Raw genomic sequence first — 19,637 nt, forward strand, 5'->3', positions numbered from 1 at the left:
AGCTCTCATCGTTTCGCAGTCCCACAATAAATTAGTCCCACCCCCAGAACAATAAACCCTTTTTGTGTTGTCAAATATACATCAAATATACTATTTTAACTATTGTTAAGTGTTCAGTTCAGTGGCATTAAGTACATTCACAATATTGATACTGTTGACCTGCCAGGGATTAAAGGCAAGAAACAGACAGGGAGCCACTGTTTACATGCACCACGAAGTAGGGGAGGGGAAGGGCTGCCAGGAAGGATCCACAGAGGAAGAGCAGGTGCTAAATCCTGTTGTTTTTCCTTTAAGTGTCACTGGTCTGGCAGTTAATTAGGCCAAGGTCAAAGGTCCATCCCCTGTGGGCCAGGTAAACCCGTTGGGTTCCTCTGGCTGGTTCCCATGGCCAAAGCCTGCCCTCCCATCCCCAAGCGAATGTCCCTCAGAGAGATGGCTGAGGTCCCTCCAGGGAAGCTGGTGAGCAGAAACAGCTGGGTACAAACTCCTCAGAGGACAGACAGAAACAGCTCAGCTGTTGGAGCCTTGTCCTCCAACTACGGGATGCTCACTTTCCAAATGCACTGGGCAGTTAACTGGTGTTTTTACTTTTTGTTTTTTTTAACTTAAATTCAGTTAATTAATATAATGTATTATTAGTTTCACAGGTAGAGTTCAGTGATTCATCAGTTGTATATAACACCCAGTGCTCATTACATCACGTGCCCTCCTGAATGCCCATCACCCAGTTACCCTGTCCCTCCTCCGGTCCCCTCCAGCAGCCCTCAGTGTGCTTCCTATAGTTAAGAGTCTCTTATGATTTGTCTCCCTCTCTGATATCATCTTGTTTTATTTTTCCCTCCCTTCCCCTATGCTCCTCTGTTCTGTTTCTTAAATTCCACATGAGTGAAATCATATAATTGCCTTTCTCTGATTGACTTATTTCGCTAGCATAATACCCTCTAGTTCCACCCACGTCATTGCAAATGGCAAGATTTCTTTTTTTTTTTTGATGGCTGAGTAATATTCCATTGTAATATTCCACATCTTCTTTATTCATTCATCTATCGATGGACATCTGGGTTCTTTCCATAGTTTGGCTATTGTGGACATTGCTGCTATAAACATTGGGGTGCAGGTGCCCCTTCGGATCATTACATTTGTATCTTTGGGGTAAACATCCAGCAGTGCAATTGCTGGGTCATAGGGTAGCTCTGTTTTTAACTTTTTGAGGAACCTCCCTACTGTTTTCCGGAGTGGCTGCACCAGCTTGCATGCCCACCAGCCTCACCAGTGCTTTTTTTTTGTTTGTTTTAAAGATTTTATTTATTTGATAGAGAGAGACACAGAGAGAGCAGGAACACAAGCAGGGGGAGTGGGAGAGGGAGAAGCAGGCTTCCCGCCGAGCAGGGAGCCCGATGTGGGACTCGATCCCAGGACCCTGGGATCACGACCCGAGCCGAAGGCAGACGCCCAACGACTGAGCCATCCAGGTGCCCCCCTCACCAGTGCTTTTGAAAATAAGTTCAAAGGCAGAAAGGAAAAGGATACAAAGATAGTAAAAGATGATTCTATTCTTTTATACCTTTTTGGTAAACAAATCAGTCTTCCCAGTCAAACATCTTAGCTCAGTTTTGTGCCTTTAGGACTCACAGATAGATGTTACAAGTGTGAGCTCCAAAAGAACTCAGACTTCCCCAAAGTCTAACACCCTTACTTAAAAATGAGGAAATACAGGCAAGGAATTGGAAAGGTTGTGCAAAGTCAACCAGGGACTTACTATCTAAGCTGGGAATGCAAACACAGGGCTCCTCCCACCGGGTTCATCAGTGTTTGCCTTCCACCACCTGCCTCCTGGGCCATGCAGCATATGCGATTCTTGCTCAAGGCAAAGGCACTGCCTCTCATAGGAAGGAAGCTTAGCCATGGAATCCAACCAATATAAAACACCCATGCAGGCAAGCATGCCAAGTAAGTGGAAAAGCAAGAGATGAGGTTTCCATCTTTCATTTTATTTCTTGAGTGAACAGAAAAGAGGCCTGTTTTTTGGGGTGCCTGGAACATAGCAGGCAAGCCATAAACTTTAAATAACTTCATCAATGAGAAAGAGAAGGTCCTGTGAGCTGGTGGTCATGGACAGAACAGATGATGCGAGGGCTGCATGAAAAAATCTGCATCTCCAAAGCATGATCTGACAGCGAGGTCCCAGAGACCCTGTTCTCCCCTGGGATCCCACGCCCACTGGGCAGAGCTGGGCCCTGCCCCGGAGGCCAGAATGTCCAGAGAAGAGGCGGCATTGCTCCTTATGAAGAGGATTCATCTGAAATGCACAGGCCTGGTTCTGTGGGACTCCCATTTCTTCGACTGTTCAAGTAATTAAAGCTTTTGTGGCTTCAGTTTCCTTCCACAAAAACATTCTACTTTTTCCCCCATCTCGTTAATCTTATCACCCCATAGCTAAAAATGTTGAAGTTTCTCCTGGTTGCCTACAAGAGACTTCTTTCAAGGAGCAAACCCCCCCGCCCGAGACGGGCAGGAGGACCTGGTCCAGGGTGGGGGTGGGGGCAGATGCAGTTGGCAGAATGGAGAGATGACATCCAAATGGCCACTGCGAAAGGAGGAAAGGTCTCTTGGATTCACAGACACCCTGTAGCTCAGTGACATGGGGGAAATAAAATTTCCTCTAGGCTAATCAACATCATCACTCTGGTTTGCCAACTCCCGCTGTACTTCCTGGACGTGGCTTTTTCCTTCTTTCTCTTTTTTAAAGCAAAGTAATCCTGCCGGCAGCCAGCCATCTTGCCATTGGCTCTAATTGCCCTCCTCTGTGACGCACGTCTCTCTCGAGCTTATCCAACTAGTTTGAGAAAGCTGAAATGACAGCATACAGCATACAGTTTTGCTGCAATTCACCGTTAAGACTGGTTTTAGCAGCAGCACCAATTTGCAAGATGGACAAGAGAGGGATGCAGGTTTGTGAGTGAGGAATCAATTCATCAAGCAAGATAAATTTAGGGGGCCCATCTTTACAAATACCTATGCTAGGCTCTGTGGAGCCTCCAGGAGTTTGAGAGTATAAACCCCAAGCCCCCATCTCAGCCGTTCCAATCTGACCGCTGGTGGAACAGAGACACAGGTGAGGGAAGACAAACCTGCACAGCTAGTTACCGAGGATTTCTGGAACTGTAGCGCAGGCTGCTTTTCTCAGGCGACCATCTAAGCCTCCCGAGGAGGACATCAAGGTAAAGGGCACGCATACAGGCGGCCTTCCTTTCTGAAGGGAGAACGGAGGCTCCAGCAAGAGAGGAAACAGCCCGTGCAGAGGCACTGGAAGCGGGCACGCCTTAGCTTAGCACGTGTGACACGGATAGCGCTGTCCCAAGACCCCGTCGGTCTGGGTCACTTAGAAACCTGCTTCAAGTTCCTCAGTGCAACGCATCCTAAAAATGAAAGGGCAAAGCTGTACTGACGGACTCTGAAAGCGAACCACTGGGCTCCACTTTGAGAACCGAGACAGAGACGAGGAGACGCTGTCGGGGGTGTAACAACATCAACAGTGGCAGAAACAGAGGTGGGGACCCAGTAGTGGTGACGGCGGTATGAGTCCTGGTAGCAAAGGATCAGCAGCAAGGGCACAAACGTGAACCAGGTGGGACTTTCCGAGACTGTGCGAGCCAAAGACCGCTGGGCTCAATGCAAATGCCTTCTGGACTAATCCAAGCAGGAGGGCACAGGCGGGGACACCAGCTGGACACTCACTGCCACAAACACGTGGGGAGGGAGACTGCTTCAGGTTGGGGTGGTCAGAGACCCCTCCAGAGACCTCTCTGCTTACTTTTCCCTCTCTGACCTGCCGGCCACACCTAAGGGGGTTGGGCACACTGTGGGTAACTGAAGCCCAGCCCCTCAGTAATTCTGACCTGGAGTGTGTGGGCTGGGGGAGGAGGGCCCCTATCTCTGGGTGGGGGAGATGACGGGGCTGTGCTCCCCTGGAACAGACGTGCCTACCTGCTCAGAGAAAGCCAGCTCTCGAAAACAGGCAGAGGAGAGGCGGCGGGGGCAGATGAGGCATGTTGGCACTGGGGGGGCAGGGGGCCCAAGCACACAGTGGGCTTGGAGAACAGTGAGGAGACCCCCCTGGCCAGAGCAGCAAGCGAGTGTGGATGAGCCATGGGGGAAATGAAGTTCTGAAAGAGCTCACCCCAACACAGACACATGGGGTGGTGGGAAGCTTGTCTGACAGCTACTTAAAAAGCAAAAGAACCTCACCCTCTTTGAAACACTATAGGTTAGGTCCAAAATAGAGAAGCATCATTTCCTCAAAGGCCTCACAATGTGGAAAGAACATTCTACTTGGATTCCAAAAAACCATGGTGAGAATCATAGCTCTACCATTTAACGGCTGTATGAAGTTTTCAAGTTCCTGAACCTGATTTTCACATTTACTAAACGAGCATCGGGAACTCCGGTCTCCCATGATCGCAAGAGCTAAGATTCAGTACATGAAAGCCCTCAGCTCAATGCTTGGCGAACAGAGGAGAGTAAAATGCCAGACAAATTTGGAACCGAGGGTACCAGTGACATAATCCAGGGACTATCTCCCACTTCTAGGGCCATTGTCTGATTCCCGGGCTAATGATGCCAGACTAAAGTTCTCTTTTCTTTGTTTTGTGAGGAATGTGTCTGTGCTTCCTGCAAGAAGGAGAAGAACCTCTCTAAATTATTCTCAAGTTACTGACGACAAAGCTGAAGTGTACATAAGGCAGCTGGGATACCAGGCAAGGGGGAAGCCTTATTCCATAACTGTAGCACCTGATAAGACATACTTTTATCTTCCAAGAGAATAAGCTCCCTGCCCCCAAGAAAACCATAGGAAAGATGACTTTAAGGGAAAGGTAACAAGAAAAAGTAGAAGAAAGAGCTTGGGTGACAGAAAAACTGTATGACGATGGCTTGAATAATTGAGAAAATAGTGCTGAGTAACTCAGGGCCTGAGCAGATACTGAATGCAGCCAAAAAAAGAACCCAGAAGCTACCCAAATAGGGGCTTCTAAGGCATGACTTGACATTCAGTGGGCAATGAATGTGACAGTAAGACTAATTCAAACACCTGCCCCCTCCCATTCCTTCAATTCCAACTGTAGTGACAGACTCTTCAGTCTGCATCGGTGAGCACTAAGCAAGTATTTGAGGTTAGGAATTCAGTGTTGATTACTCCTGCCATTCAAAAGAGGGACTGACGTGCTTGGTAAGGTTGTTGAAACTCATATTCCTGTTGTCAAAGTTAAGTGCACACATATTTAATATTGCTCAGATGACAAACGCTGGGGACACACACGCAGAACATAAAAGTGAGACTAATAATCCATGTATAACAAGCATCCTTCCTCTCCTGCCCTGGCCACAGCTCTGTGTAGCCTGGTTACACATGGAGGTGAGGCCAGGGAAAGAACCACAGTTCTCTGCGCTTCTAAGACTAATTCGCAGCATTTAGTTTTTTCAGGCAGCATGCTCTCTACAACACTTTCTATTGAATGATTTGCTTCCATGGGTTGAGTAAGATGGGACACTCCAGCACAGAGTGGGTACTTAGGATGCCCAAGTCCCCTTATATGCTTTTTGAGATCATAAATTGCTCTCACATTACTATGAGCAAAGTAGAGGCATACATTAATCCTCTCTCTCCAGATATAAGCAAGAGGAGAAAAATCCTGTTCCTGTTTGCCCTCAATCAATCTTAAACTTCCCTCTAGGACTTTCTCCTTACACTAGTCCTTCACTGAGTCGTACCTAGCCCGATGATGGTTTGATGTGCCACATTTCCCAATGGAGATAAGACACCTAAGGCATTTTTGATAGAAGTTATACACCAAATAATGTGAATGGCCCCACATTCAGAGGTGTGAAGGGAGCCATGAGTGGTTATGTATATGCGTGGGATGGAAGGAGCCTGCCCACCACTTTGCCACCTTCTTAACCCCATGATCCCCCTAGGATCCCTTCAAGACCAAAATTTATGGGACACCAAAAGCTCATGAGAACATTCCTCCAGAGCATCCCCCAAAACGCCTTTGCTTTCAGGCTGAGCTTGCCTCCTTAGGTGCGTGGGCAGCCGTCAAATGGGCCAACTCCAAGCGCCAGTTCATGGCAAAGTAACTGAATGAAGGCACCACTCAGAAAAAAGTCCTGACCCCAGTCCTAGAAGATCCCATGTAGGCCTAATATACAAAGAACAGACATTTTGAAGATGGCATTTTAGAAGCACATTCACACATATCTCAAAAGGAAGAACAAGAAAAGTCATTCTCCTTTCAGTAAGATTAAATCTGAGAGGAGACTTCTTACTGGCTCCACTTTTTAATTAGTTTTTCTGTAAACACACTCCTGTCGCCACACTCATCTTTTGAGAAACACATCTCGGGAACATATGTCCCCAGCAGTACTTAAGGTAAAGGTCAAACAGATGTGGGAAGTGACCAGCACACTCAACAAAATGCCACACGGCCTCATTTGCTTTCCAGGAGGATGCCAGAATGTTCGCACGCAGTCCTTACCATAAAATCCAAGCTGTTGGGCTCACTGCCATTGATGTTTGTGAACGGCAGTTGTTTTTATAACTAGAAAATGGTGAGACTATGGATTCTGAATTATAATAAACTTTCAGTGTTCCTGACTAATGGGAACAAAAGTAAATGAAAGTTACAAATACATCAAACGCCGTATCTCAGCTTATACCCGGTAAAACTTTACACGTGCTGTTAAGAACTGATTTTTAAAAATTAGTTATGATTTTCTTTATTTCTCACTCATCTATGACCATTGGGTACAGCTGACCAAATAGAGAAGGCAAAGAAAAGAGGTATGATCAAGGAATGTCAAGACTACCGGGTTGGGACACTGCTGTACAGGACTGTAGGATGTAACAACCCATCTTCTTGACTCGGACATTCTGAAAGAGTTCAGTAAGACCTTTCTGTGCCAGATGGTCCAGTGCAGGTCCAATTAGCACATCTCAGAGAGATGATTAAGCCCCTGCTTGAAACAAGTTCAAAAGCACTCTCTTCTTTTTCATGCTTCTGCTACAAGGTTTTGTCAGCCACGGAGCCCAAGCTCAGTGCCATGTACCTCTGCCTATCTGCCATAAGACTGCCCTCTATACTTGCTCACAAAAAAAGCCTGCTTTATAAAGATAAGATTCAAGATATGTACAGCTCAAGTCATAATCCACATTAATTCCCTTTATTATAAGGGAATGGATTTCTTGATTAAGGTGCATTTGAAAACTGGACTCATTGTATACAGAAGAAATCACATGGGTATATTAGGGACCTCCTGTATATACACAAATGCTTCTTTTTATTTCAACTTTTCAAGATTGCCTGTTTTGTCTGGTTCCAATGAAAGCATCTGTGCTATCCTTTGGGTTCTTACATATAACACTAAAACTGTACAAAGCTTTATGCTGCGCCTGCTTCTGTAGAGCTTGGAACGCCTTTGAGACATTATCTCATTTTGTTATGGCCAACTATGTTATGCTTACCCCCAGAAATCACCGTTAACATCAGCCACCCTCTCTCTTGAGCTTGTGCGTGGTTTATAGAGCTGAAAACGAGTTACCAGTGGATATGAATCAAATGCAGGAAACCCGTATCCATTGGTGGAACAGCAGACCCTGAGCATTAAATCACTTATGACTGGAATTTGGTTAATCACAGGAGAGGAGAGCTTAATGGTAAAAGGAATGCTGTAACCTTAATTTTTCAGAGCACTTTCATTTAATCACTTTCAATTCAAAAAGTAACCCAGTTCTAGATGCAATGACCATGACACAAAAAGAGTTTAAGTGTCCTGCCCAGGACGGTCACCTTCAATAGGGACAAAACCATCTGATCTAAAGTAGTCCTTCTGCCTTATCCCTCTGCTCCCTGTCCATCACTCTCATCTTCTTCTGGGCCTGGTAATACCAACCTTTTTTCCTCGTAGCAAATTTAAGTATCTGAATTGTTTTGTTTACTTACTTCGTTCACTTGTTTTTGTCTATCCCTCGAATGGAAACCCTATGAGAACAGGAACCTTGCTGTTTCATCATTCAGGTGACCTCAGTGCCTAGAATATCTCTTATGCTCAATAAAGGTACCTGGCACAGAATAAAGAGCATAATACTTGCTCAGCAAGTGTTTTTGAATGAACAAATGACCACAACTGGAATCTCAAGGTAGCAGTGATTTTTTTCAGCCATGCCCATGGATCTGGGGTGGGAAAGAACATTCTAGATGGAGAACAGCTGTCTCACTATCAAATCCCTTGTCTGGTTAAAGAAGCAAAGACAAGGCAATGACTACAGGCTAGGCTAGTGCTAAAGATGAAGAAAGGAGAGGACTCTTGCTTCAGTCCTTGAGGATTTTTGTTCCCTGAAAAAGTCTCTGAAGGAAAATAGTTCTTGGGGGCCTGTGAAAGATGAGCAGTATATAGCTTCTCTGTCAATTCTACTTCCCTGCCCCTATTTTTAGTAACAAATAAAGTTCAAGGGCAAGGTGACAGAAAGACATGAGTGATAAGTGGTAACAGCTCACTCATTTGGGCTATTTTGGAGGCAAAACTCAAGTAATCAGTCTGGCAGTTCCCCAAAAGGTTAACCATAAAAGCTATTATATGACCCAGCAATTCCACTCCTAGGAACATACCCAAGAAAAGTGAAAACACATGTCCACACAGAAACTTGTACATAAATGTTTATAGCAGCATTATTCAGAATAGGTTAAAAGTGTAAACAATCCAAATGTCCATCAACTGATGAATGGATAAGTAAAATGTGATATATGCATACAACGAATTTTATTCAGCCATAAAAAGATAGGAAGTACTGATACATGCTATAATGATGATGAACCTTGAAAACACTACATTAAGTAGAAGCAGCTAGTCACAAAGGACCACATATTATATGATCCCATTTACATGAAATGTCTAGACTCGGCAAATCTACAGAAACAGAAATTAGATTGGTGGTTGCTCGGGGCTGGGGGATAATGACCACCAAATGGGTACAGGGTTTCTTTCTGGGATAATGAAAATGTTCTGAAAGTAGATAGTGATGATAGTTGCCCAACTCTGTGAATGGCGCACTTTGTAAATAGCCATTGAATCGTGTACTTTAAATGGGTAAATTGCATGGTATTTGAAATAGATCTCAGTGAAGCTGTTATTAAAAACAAAAGCAAAAAACTCATGCAATAACAAATCCTTCTGCAGTCTGCAAAGGGCGGGGAAATGTTGGAGCCTCCTGTGTTTCCCTCATGGAAGGAGAAGAACAACTCTGCCTATAATATCTGGGGTTTTATGGAGGTGACCCCCCCTGCCCCTCTTACTCTCCACACTAGCTTGCCTTGCTCCAACGGGTTTGCCTTGGTCTCGTATTTTATCTTCACTCATTTAGCAGACTTCTGCAGAACACCCACTCTATGCCAGGTGCTATGCTAGACACCGGCCCTGAAATGAAAGAGGAGCGGGCTTTGCCTTCAAGGAGCTACTACTTTCGTAATTATTCATTCGACCACAGGGCAGGAAACAGCAAAAGGAAGAGTCCTAAGTGGTATTCTGTGGCGGGTTGCGGGCAGAAAAGACTTTTCTGTATCTGGGCTCCAGAAAGGTAGACTCCTGTCCACACCGGAAGAAGCACCCACTGGTCTGGTATGTGAATATTGCAAAGGCCGGGGGGGAGGGCAGGGTGTGCAGTGGGGAGCCCTGGGAGCCAAATCCGACAGGAAGCTGGAAGATAGTGCCAGCATTAGCCTTAAATTCCATCTGGCAGTAATCTGGGTGTTTCCATTCTGTTTATTATTTTTTTTAAAAGGAAAAGAAGAGATGGGAGGAAGGGAGGGAGGGAGGGAGAGAACTCAAGTTATTACTCAGCTTTTCCACCGTGTTTAATGTTTGCAAAGTACTCCTGCCCTCACTTAGTCCTGCACTGCCTGAAATAATAAAGGAATCTGAGAACCCAGCCAAGAACTCGAAGTACTTAGGAGATAGAAGAACCTATCACTGCATCTGGCAAGGCGGGCACTATTAAAAAAAAAATTAATCCCATAAAATAAGCACTATATAAAAGCTTAATCCAATATAAAAATCTCTGTAAAACTGACAGGCCACTTGGTGGTGGTAAATGAACTCCGTAAGCTCATGTTCTAAGACTGCCCATTCATACCTTGACACGCGGCGTTCTGCTGAATGGGCACAGACATCCTTTTTCAACATCAAGGAGTCCTACGGCAGATCAAGTATTTTATGGTAGCAATTAACAGGCACACCAGCTTCCTGCTGTCAGGACTAGAGCACCAGGATCATCATATTCAAGATGCAGCATCGATAAAGTGGCAGGTTTTTGTGTGACCGTCCATCAGCGGGGCCAGCACCGGCAAGCATACCACTGTCCGAGCTGCAAAACGCTGGGAGCGCTGTGGCTTTTGGACTTGAAATGAATGTGTTTGTGCACCTCTGATTACATTTATATTCAACCAAGCTCAGTGACCCCCTCAGCTTGCTCCAGAGGAGTGCTACCTTTAGGAATGTTCATTGGTCAATTGGGAGATTACTCAGTAAAGTACGGAGAAGACGCAAATATAAAATGGTCATTAATATGAATCCTCTGAGGACAAAGTGCTTCAATTAGCTATTTCAAAAAATATGCTGGGGTCACATAGAGATGAAAAAGAATTTTGAAAATGTATTCAAAAGACATCACCTACTTTATTTCCAATCAACTCTCCACTCTTCCCTCCTACACTCCACACACAGTACACTTAGAAAAACTTGACAACACAACAGACACAAACACATACACACACATGCACACGTACTGAAAATCTAACATGGTAAAATGGGAATTATGAGGTCAAGATCTGAAAAAGACCAAGACTCAGAAAGATGAGACCAGCATCTGAGGCTGCTCTCTTCTTGGGGCACCTGCCGAATTAAAAAAAAGTGTACTGAATGGCTGAGCAGCATTTCTGATGGCCTCATGAGTCCAAGAGAACAAAAACTGGAGTCCTGGACTGCCAATGAGTTAGCTGTAATTTCAGACAAACTAGGCTAAGGGAAAAAGCATTGCTACCGACAAAAATAATGGTAAAAGATTTAATAAGCAGGAATTAAAAGTTCAAACTGCTTAATATAACAATTCTAAAGTTAAAGTTGTATGTACCTAAAAACAGGTCTGAGAATATATAAAGCAAAAAACTGACATCACTGTAAATCATCACTGACATAAACTGCAAGCACTGTAGAAGATTTAACACGGTTCTCTCAGTGACCGAAAATGCAGAAAAACATTAACAAAGAGTAAATTCAAAAAAAAAAAAAAAAAAAAAAAAGACAGAGAAATCAGAATCTGATTGTCATCTACAGAACTCTCACCCCATGATCCTAATACACATTCTTTTCAAGCCCGTTTGGAAGAGTTACAGATACCGAACATACACCTTTCACCTGTACAATGCAAAAATGTGTGTCCATAGATACACTAAATAGAACGGATTAATCTGGCCCCTGACAAAGAGGTAAGACCTAGTAAGGATTGAGGGAACTACGGTTTCAATAAGCAAAGAAGTCCTGAGACGAGACGATAGTGGATTGTCCTTTGTGTCTCAGAGACTTAGGGACTACATGGAATTGATGTTGGGCTGGACCTGAGATGGTGAGGATGAAAACAGAAAAGAGAGAGTAGAGGAAGAGTCCACACAGCCCCCCACCTTTTCCCTTCCCCTAGGAGCTGCATGATTGTACTTTGATTTGTGTGGAAGGGAGAAGCAAACCCCTGCCCTCTGCCTAAAAATAAAGAGAGGCAGCAGGAATAACAGAGTCTTCTGTGCAACTGGGCAGAATGACTTAGCTTTTCTATGGCCAAACCTTGCTTCCTTTCCTCCTGGCTTCACATCTTTTCTTCCCCATCCTAGGAATCCACATTAGGTTCTTGACCACCTCTGCCATTCCACCATGATGAGCATTTACTGGGGTGAGGGGGAGTGCAGACCCTGAAAATCTAGAGATCCTGATTCTCACAAGCCTCACTCTATGAGAAAAGTCTGCCTTAGCGTCCTACCTCATTCCTGTCTCAATCTTCAGAGAATAAACGGGCCCTAAAAATTGGTCTTTGCTTTGGTCAACTTCAGTGGCCTGTATACATGTTTGTTGTACTCTGGGGATTTGAATCAGAAATGTGGATACATGGAAGAGTCCTGCTAGGAATCCAAGAGTTTGAGTTGGAGCTAAAAGCTTGGGGTGGGGTGGGATGCGGTAGAAGCAGACATGACTCGTGCCTCTCAGACAGATCAAGAATCCTGAGTACTATCCTACAGCCCAGTAACAGGTTAACTGGAACTACCTCCCTGGCCCAAGCTAGTTGCAAGGAATATACTAGTGGGCTTTCTGGATCAGCTGTAGCCCTGACCTAATTCTGTGAAAGAATCTCAGCAACACCAGTAGGTCTCTCCCTCATTTCTCCTCCAATCTGGCAACATTTAGTGCTGAGTAGAAAGAGCCACTTAATCAGCAGTGCCCCTGGCACGACAGCCAATCTGGTGTCCCACGTGGCTCCTCCCAAGCCAGCCCTGTGGCGGATCCCTCTCCATCCAGGGCTTGGGCTTCAACGATTCACGTACTTTGAGATTCGGATGTCTGGGCACGTTTGCACTCCTGTATTCAACGGGCTGTTTTGAAATCATCCCCAGTAGGAACTTGTATAACCTAAAGTACTTCCTGGATTTTTACTAGCATGACTTTAGGAAGTAAAGCATATTGATGTTTGCTCTAAGTGCCTTATTAATAAGTAACTTCCACCGTTTTTCCCCTTCCCCGTCTGGCAGAAGGCCATCCAGACTTACCCTCATACATCTCCAGGATGTGAACCGTGTCTCCAATCTGCAAGGACAGCTCCACATCTTGAGAGGCATTGTAGTTATAGATCGCTGGAAAGGAGAAATACATGGGGGAAATGGCATCAGTGGCGGTTAAAATACAAGTCCCTAAGCAGCACATGCAGTGGCTAATGAATTACTTATTTAACAAACAACCCTCTATTTCATGCTTTCGTGTGAATCACCCACTGCAAAGCAGAGTACATCCTCCTCAACCCCCATGACTGGTATGTTCCAGTCATTCTTCCATCCGACAAAAATTGGTTGGTTGCCTACTGCATACTGTGTTAGAGACCGGTGACAATGACAAAACACACAGATGTGGTCCTTGTCCCAGGGGTTTTTAATCATCTAGGAGAGGGAGGAGGATATTCAATGTATAATATTACAGAAAAAAAACTACTTAATTTAAATTGTGGCAAGAGTTATGAAAGAAAAAAAAACAGGCTAGGGGTGCCTGGGTGGCTCAGTCGGTTAAGCATCTGCCTTTGGCTCAGGTCATGATCTCAGGTTCCTGGGATTGAGCCCTGCACTGGGCTCCGCACTCAGTGAGGAGTCTGCTCCAGGGTTCTCTCTCTCACTCTGCCCCTCCCCCTGCTCATGCTCTTGCTCACATTCTCTCTAAAATAAATAAATCATTAAAAAAAAAAGAAAGAAAGAACGAAAGGAAAAGAAAAAAACCAGGCTACAATGAGAATATGCTGCGGGGTTCTTTAGGTCAGTCCCCTTGTTCATCAGACAACAGCCAGCCACTGAGCTTATGATCTCTAAGACATAGAACGAGTCATCTCCTCGCTTCTCTGACACAGTAATTGGGAGTCAAAAGGCCACTGTGAGTCCCATCTACCTGGGAGGAACGGACTGACACAGGGCGCGCTGCAGACATGGCTGCCTTGTCCCAGTTCCAGGCATCCTGGATGGTCCCAGCTCCTCCTCATCAGGTCACCTCAATCACCACATCATTAGGACTGGCAGTGACCGGGCCAGATTGTGAAAAATAGGCTAAGTCTTATAATTCAAAAAGATGACAACCCAATTTTAAGATGGGTAAGAGCTCTGAAGAGACATTTTACCAAGAATCTTATGCTGGCTAAGACACATGAAAAGATACTCATCATCACTAGTCATCAGGGAAATGCAAATTAAAACCACAATGAGTTACCACTTTACACCCACTAGAATGGCTATAGTTTCAAAAAGGCAGACAACTGGCAAGAATGTGGAGAGACTGGAACCCTCAGACATCGTGAGCAGGAATGTAAAATGGCCCAGCCTCTTCAGAAAACAGGGGGACAGTTTCTTAGAAAGCGAAACCTAAATTTCCACTGTGGCCCAGCAATGACATTCCCAGTTACCTATGAAGAGATATGAAAACACATCTGTGCAGCGACTTTATGTGAATATTCCCAACTGCTGCGGTAGGCAGAAACATAGCCCTCCAGAAGACAGCCACATCAAATTTCTGGAACCTGTGAATGCTACTGTGTGTGGCCAAACCTTTGAGTAAATTAAGGATCTTAAGAGGAAGAGCTTTTTCTAGATTATCAGGGTGGGCCCTCAAGGCAATCACATGTATCCTGGGGAGAGAGGGCCAGAGGGAGTTAGGGGAGATGCACAGAAGAGAAGGCAACATGGAGATGGAGGAAAAGGCTGCGTCAGGGATTGGCATCACCACCAAAGGTGGCAGCGAGGAATGGACTCTCCCCAGAGTCTCTAGAAGGAGCACGGGCTGTCAACACCTTCACCTTAGACTTCTGGTCTTCAGAACCGTGAAAGCATACATTTCTGTTGTTTTAAGCCACGAGTTTGTAGGAATTTGTCACAGCAGTCATAGGAAACCAATATAGCAACATTATTCGCAATAGCCAAAAAGTGGAAACAATTCATCAATTGATGCATGAGTAGACATATAAACTAGGATATATCCGTACGATGGAACACTACTCAGCAACAAAAAGGAATGAAATACGGACACATGCTACAACCCAGGGGAACTTAAAAGACATTATGCTAAATGACAACCATATGTGAAATGCCTATTTTAGGCTTCCAGTTATTTGCAATGTCCAGAACAGGCAAATCTATGGGAGCTAGTACCGCCGATTACTGGTTGCCTGGGCAGGGGAGAGGAGGGAAGGGCGACTGAACACAGCAGGCATGAGGGAGGTTTCTGGGGAGGTGAAAACATCCGCAAACTGGATTGAGGGTATGGTTACACAACTCTGTGAATTTACTAACATTCATTGAACCATATACCTGAAAGGGGTGGATTTTATAGTATATAAATTAGAGTTCAATAAAGCTGGGTTTTTTTGTTTGTTTGTTTTTAAAGTAGGTCTAGTTGTTACCCTCACTCTCTTGATAAGAAATCTGTATCCTTCCAGGAGGAAAGAACCACCAGAGATTCAGTTCTAGCCATTCACTTGACGATTCAAGGAACGGAGACGTTCCCCATATCTGCAGCTCTAATGAGCCCATGAGGATGGTCATTCAGTCCATCTGCCAGATCACACAGGGGTCACTAAAAAAACGAAGAAAGTTGTCCCCTCACTGTGAACTGTGGGTACTCACTGCTCTTTCTCGAACCTGCAGTTCACCCTATGTCTGCAGCCTGACTGCAGGCTTTTCCTTACCTTGCGGTCTATCCGTGAATGGAAGGAGCACACCTCCAGCCACATCTTTTTCAAGTGGCCTCTCTTTTTGGAGGGACTTACCCAAAGAGTGTTCTTTTGTAGTCTTGGCACAGAAGCCTGGACAAATTATGTTGAAATTAATTTAATATTGAGCTTTTGGACTAGACTATGAATTCAGAACAGGGTTGGGCTAATGAAGTGGATTTGGAGAAACTACACTGGATTGAGATGTAGCAGTTAGTTCCCCACTGACTCCTCTACCTCTTCATGGGCCACTGGGCCACGGCTGCCATTCCACTAAAGTTCTCCTCCTTCATCTGAGAGTCGGGTGATTCAATGGTTTTGCCCACTAAGTATATGTCTGGTTTTCCATAGAGAATGTAGATCTCATATCCTTGACTCCCCCCCAGTCCCCATTCACTGACTCCCACGGAACCTGTCTGTTCCTTCCAGTGGCCCTGCTCGCAGATGGAAACAGGAAGTAATGAGGTTGCTGTGTCACAATGTGTTGTGTAATGACCAAGCTCCATCTCTTCCTCGTTCTTGTCAGCAGGGAAGTAGGCAGAAACTCTCAAAGGCAGCACCTAGCACAAACACCTACCAAGGACTGTTGTCAACACACACACATACATACACACACACACCATAAACCAATATGTTTCCTTAACTCCTAGATTCCTAAATCCTCCAAAATTATCCTGGCCTTAATTATCCACCTTAGCCTCCATCATCTGCCAAATTCCACCCTCTGCTCCAGTCAAGACTCTCACAGTGTCCCCTAAATTCTGTGTTCAACCCACAGGTTATCCCCGCTTGGAACAACAGCTCATCTTTTGCTACATAACAATCCAAAGCTCACATTCACAATTCCATTCGACAAGTAACTACTGACTCCCTATCACCCTGCATGAATCTGTTTCTTCTGACATCTGACAGCTTTTCCTTCCAATACAGTTTGGGTTGTTAATCTCAGATAATCTTAGTTATCATCTGCCCCCAGTCAGAAGGTAAACTCCTCACACATGTGGATCTGGTTGCACATTATTTTTGTGTCTTTCACATTTCAAGGCACTGGATTAAACCCAAAGAACATGCTCAAGGCACAACGGTGACTTTTATAGAATCTACCAACCGATTCAGTTATTTGCCACTTCTTCCCCAAACCTTAAGATACTTCTGTTTCCCTAAGAAGCAGCAGCTGTGGTTCCCCACTACTCATGAAAGAGATATCAAAATCACCTCTCCTGTCACTTTTTGCTTATTACACAAGACAGAATCTGCCTTTCCAACCCAAGCTTCCAAAGAGATTCCCATGGGAAGTGCAACCCTTCAAAAATGCCTTTTACTGGAGTAAAGTCACCAGGTAGGGGACATTCATCAGTTTCATGTCTTCGGGCAGAAGTACCAACAAGATTCCCAACCACTCAGAGCTGTCATCTCTTCTTTCCAACGATGTACTTTTGAACCTTGCCCTCCCTCTCCCACTCCCTACTACCCCTCATTTCCATTGTATTTTAGGTTTTCACTTCAATATGTAATACAGTAACTATAAGAAGTAAGTGCCATGCACCACATTATTTAATAAGGAAATGGATTCAGAAGGGGTAAATACCTTGCCCCAAGTAATCCAGCTTTATAAGCAGCAAAGCTGTTCCTAACGCTGGTGATGAGGCCTTCATTACATTTGACAAGGCTGCTCCAGAATGGTGAAGGAACAGCTTGGGAACAAAGAGAGGAGCCTCACAGATTCTCAGTATGATGTGCCTGCCTTAGATTTCCCTCATAAAATGGAAATCTGACTTCCAAACACAAGCTTTATTATATGAATCAGTGACTGGTAATCACGTTGTCTGCTAGTCTGGTGCTATTTGAAGAACAGACACACACTAGCTCTCAATGGATGGTGCTTTCTTCCTGGAATGTGAGTAATTATTACAGAGAAAGACAGATAAAGGGAAAATAAGGGAAATTCTGAGGGTTAAACAAAACACTACTGAAGACTCAACTGTACCACTTACATACGCATGACCTTGAATGAGTTCTCAGTCTGAGCCTCAGTTCCCCATCTGTAAACTAGGCAACAGATCAGATGACTCTAAGGGTCCCTTTGGCTAAAACATCCTCTGATTCATGAGGTGATGATAAGAAGCAGAGAAACAAGTTGTGCTGTTTTGAACTAGCAGGCCCACCACAATCTCTTGTTTTGTCTGAGGAAATTAAACAAGAACAGGGAGTTGCTGATTATAAATTGCCTTGCTGGCTGCTATGTGCAAGGTTGGGAAAGACGAATTGCTGGAATTTTTCCCTAAGCAGCTTACTGTTTATGTCATGAAAGTGTAATTTTGCAGAGCCAAGTAGACAAGACAGTATGTCTACAAATGTAAAATAGTTTGCATTTTACCAAATCTTTGATTTGGCCTTTTCTTTAAACCAGGCTTATATGAGAGAGGTAAAAAGAAAGTTGGGGTCTTAAGATTATGCAATAATAAGACAACAGAATTCACTAACAGGGCCCAAAACAAGGATCAGTTTCGACAATGAAAAGTCTATGCATTACTAGTATTTAATCTTTCTAGTAAGTTAGGTTCTTTCATGAATCCTCAAATTACAATCCCCTGAAGAATAACTAACACATTACATTTCCTATTAGTCATTTGGTAGAATCTACAAAAGAAAGATCCAGCAAACACAGACCAAGGTCCCAATTTGAACTGTTTACTACTCAGAATATTAAAAAGATGACCAAACTTCATCTTTTTCATTATTATCTTGATCTACCTACTTTCACCCATTACAACTACCAAAACAAAAAAGGCACATCTCACCTTTGATCTTTGCCCTGGATTTAATGCAATGATGTCCCCAAAGGCCAAGTGGATTTTTTCCTTTGCTCTTTAATTCCAGTCTACTGTAAGGATCAGAGAATCAGATTCAACAGTAGGTCTGACCCCAAGAAGTAAAAAATCTATGGTTTTACACTGATCATTCCATTTAGGTTTCAACCTAATCTTTTTAGGATGAGATGACCATGATGGTGCCTCCCTACTCAGAACCATCCCAGCCAGGGGCCATCAAATGAGAACAGGAGCTTATACTTCTCACCCATAGTACTCCACAGGAACAGGCTCTTATGGGATTCTTAACTTCATTTTCTAGACTACTGAGGAGAATATTGACCAATTCATTGGTAATTCTTTAAGAAATCTCTATTTTAAGGATTATATCTATTTGTAGACAGAATTGATAAATACCCTTAACTGGAGAAATATTTCACAGATATTTCAACTATAGTTTACTGTCTCACTGTTACCAAGTGATTACTATATGCCATCTCATTTAAATTCATATGAAATTAAATTTACACGGAATGTTTGAATAAGAAAAGATGAAACAAGGCAAGTCACAATCATGGGGGAAAAGTCTATATTCTACAAACATGTGGAGCTTTCTCCCACAGCTTCCCCATCTAAAAAGCGGAGGCAACAGTACATTCTTCATAAGGTTTTGTGAAGCCCGAAGAGGCAAATGTATGCAGAATCCCTAGGACCATGACCAATACCCGGTGGACACTGAAAAAATGGCAGTCACCTTCCCTTTCTTGCCCAGTCCAGCTCCCCACTTTGAGCATGGTGGTACCCATGTCCTCAAAGATGGACACTTTCACCCTCACCAATAAGCCAGTGGAAGTCATTCAATGAAGACTGGAAATCAGGAAGACATGTGGAGAAGCAGAACAAGCTAGCCCAGCAGTCCTTCCAGGGTAAAGGTTGCTGGGCAATGCAGGGCAGGTGTCTCTAAGGACAGCAAAACCACTTTACTGCAGGCAGCTAAGAACAGAGTTCCCCTAGGAAGCAGCATGAGAGTGAGGGAATATTTTAATATTTTAACCATTTTCTTGCCATCCCTTCTAGCATTTCTACAGTGATTCAACTGAGGAACCAGGAATTTATTTAGAATACCAAAGATGCCTCAATCATGTACTCACTGTAGTACTCTCAATCTGGGTACAACATTAAAACACATTCTAATATTACTCATGCCTACAGTTCTATTAGCTTTTATTCTTTTCTACTGATCTGTTTCTTGTTAAAAAAAAAAAAAGTAAAAGAGAAAA

General features: G+C 44.0%; 1 protein-coding gene across 6 annotated transcripts in view; it reads right to left on the minus strand.

The window, feature by feature from the left end:
- DOCK5 (dedicator of cytokinesis 5) overlaps positions 1-19,637 on the minus strand; it is a 216,986-nt gene that overhangs the window by 149,457 nt on the left and 47,892 nt on the right. For all 6 annotated transcript variants that reach the window (XR_010409659.1, XM_064585368.1, XM_064585369.1 and 3 more), the window contains exon 2: positions 12,858-12,941. Coding sequence is in view for 5 of the 6 variants with exons in the window: in XM_064585368.1 (XP_064441438.1) it covers positions 12,858-12,941 (84 nt within the window). In the remaining variant the exon portion in view is untranslated. The remainder of the gene's footprint in view (positions 1-12,857; positions 12,942-19,637) is intronic.

This window comes from Mirounga angustirostris, unplaced genomic scaffold, assembly GCF_029215605.1.
Source record: "Mirounga angustirostris isolate CCGP_5_RB_7025 unplaced genomic scaffold, mMirAng1.0.hap1 SCAF_2, whole genome shotgun sequence".
Taxonomy (NCBI): domain Eukaryota; kingdom Metazoa; phylum Chordata; class Mammalia; order Carnivora; family Phocidae; genus Mirounga; species Mirounga angustirostris.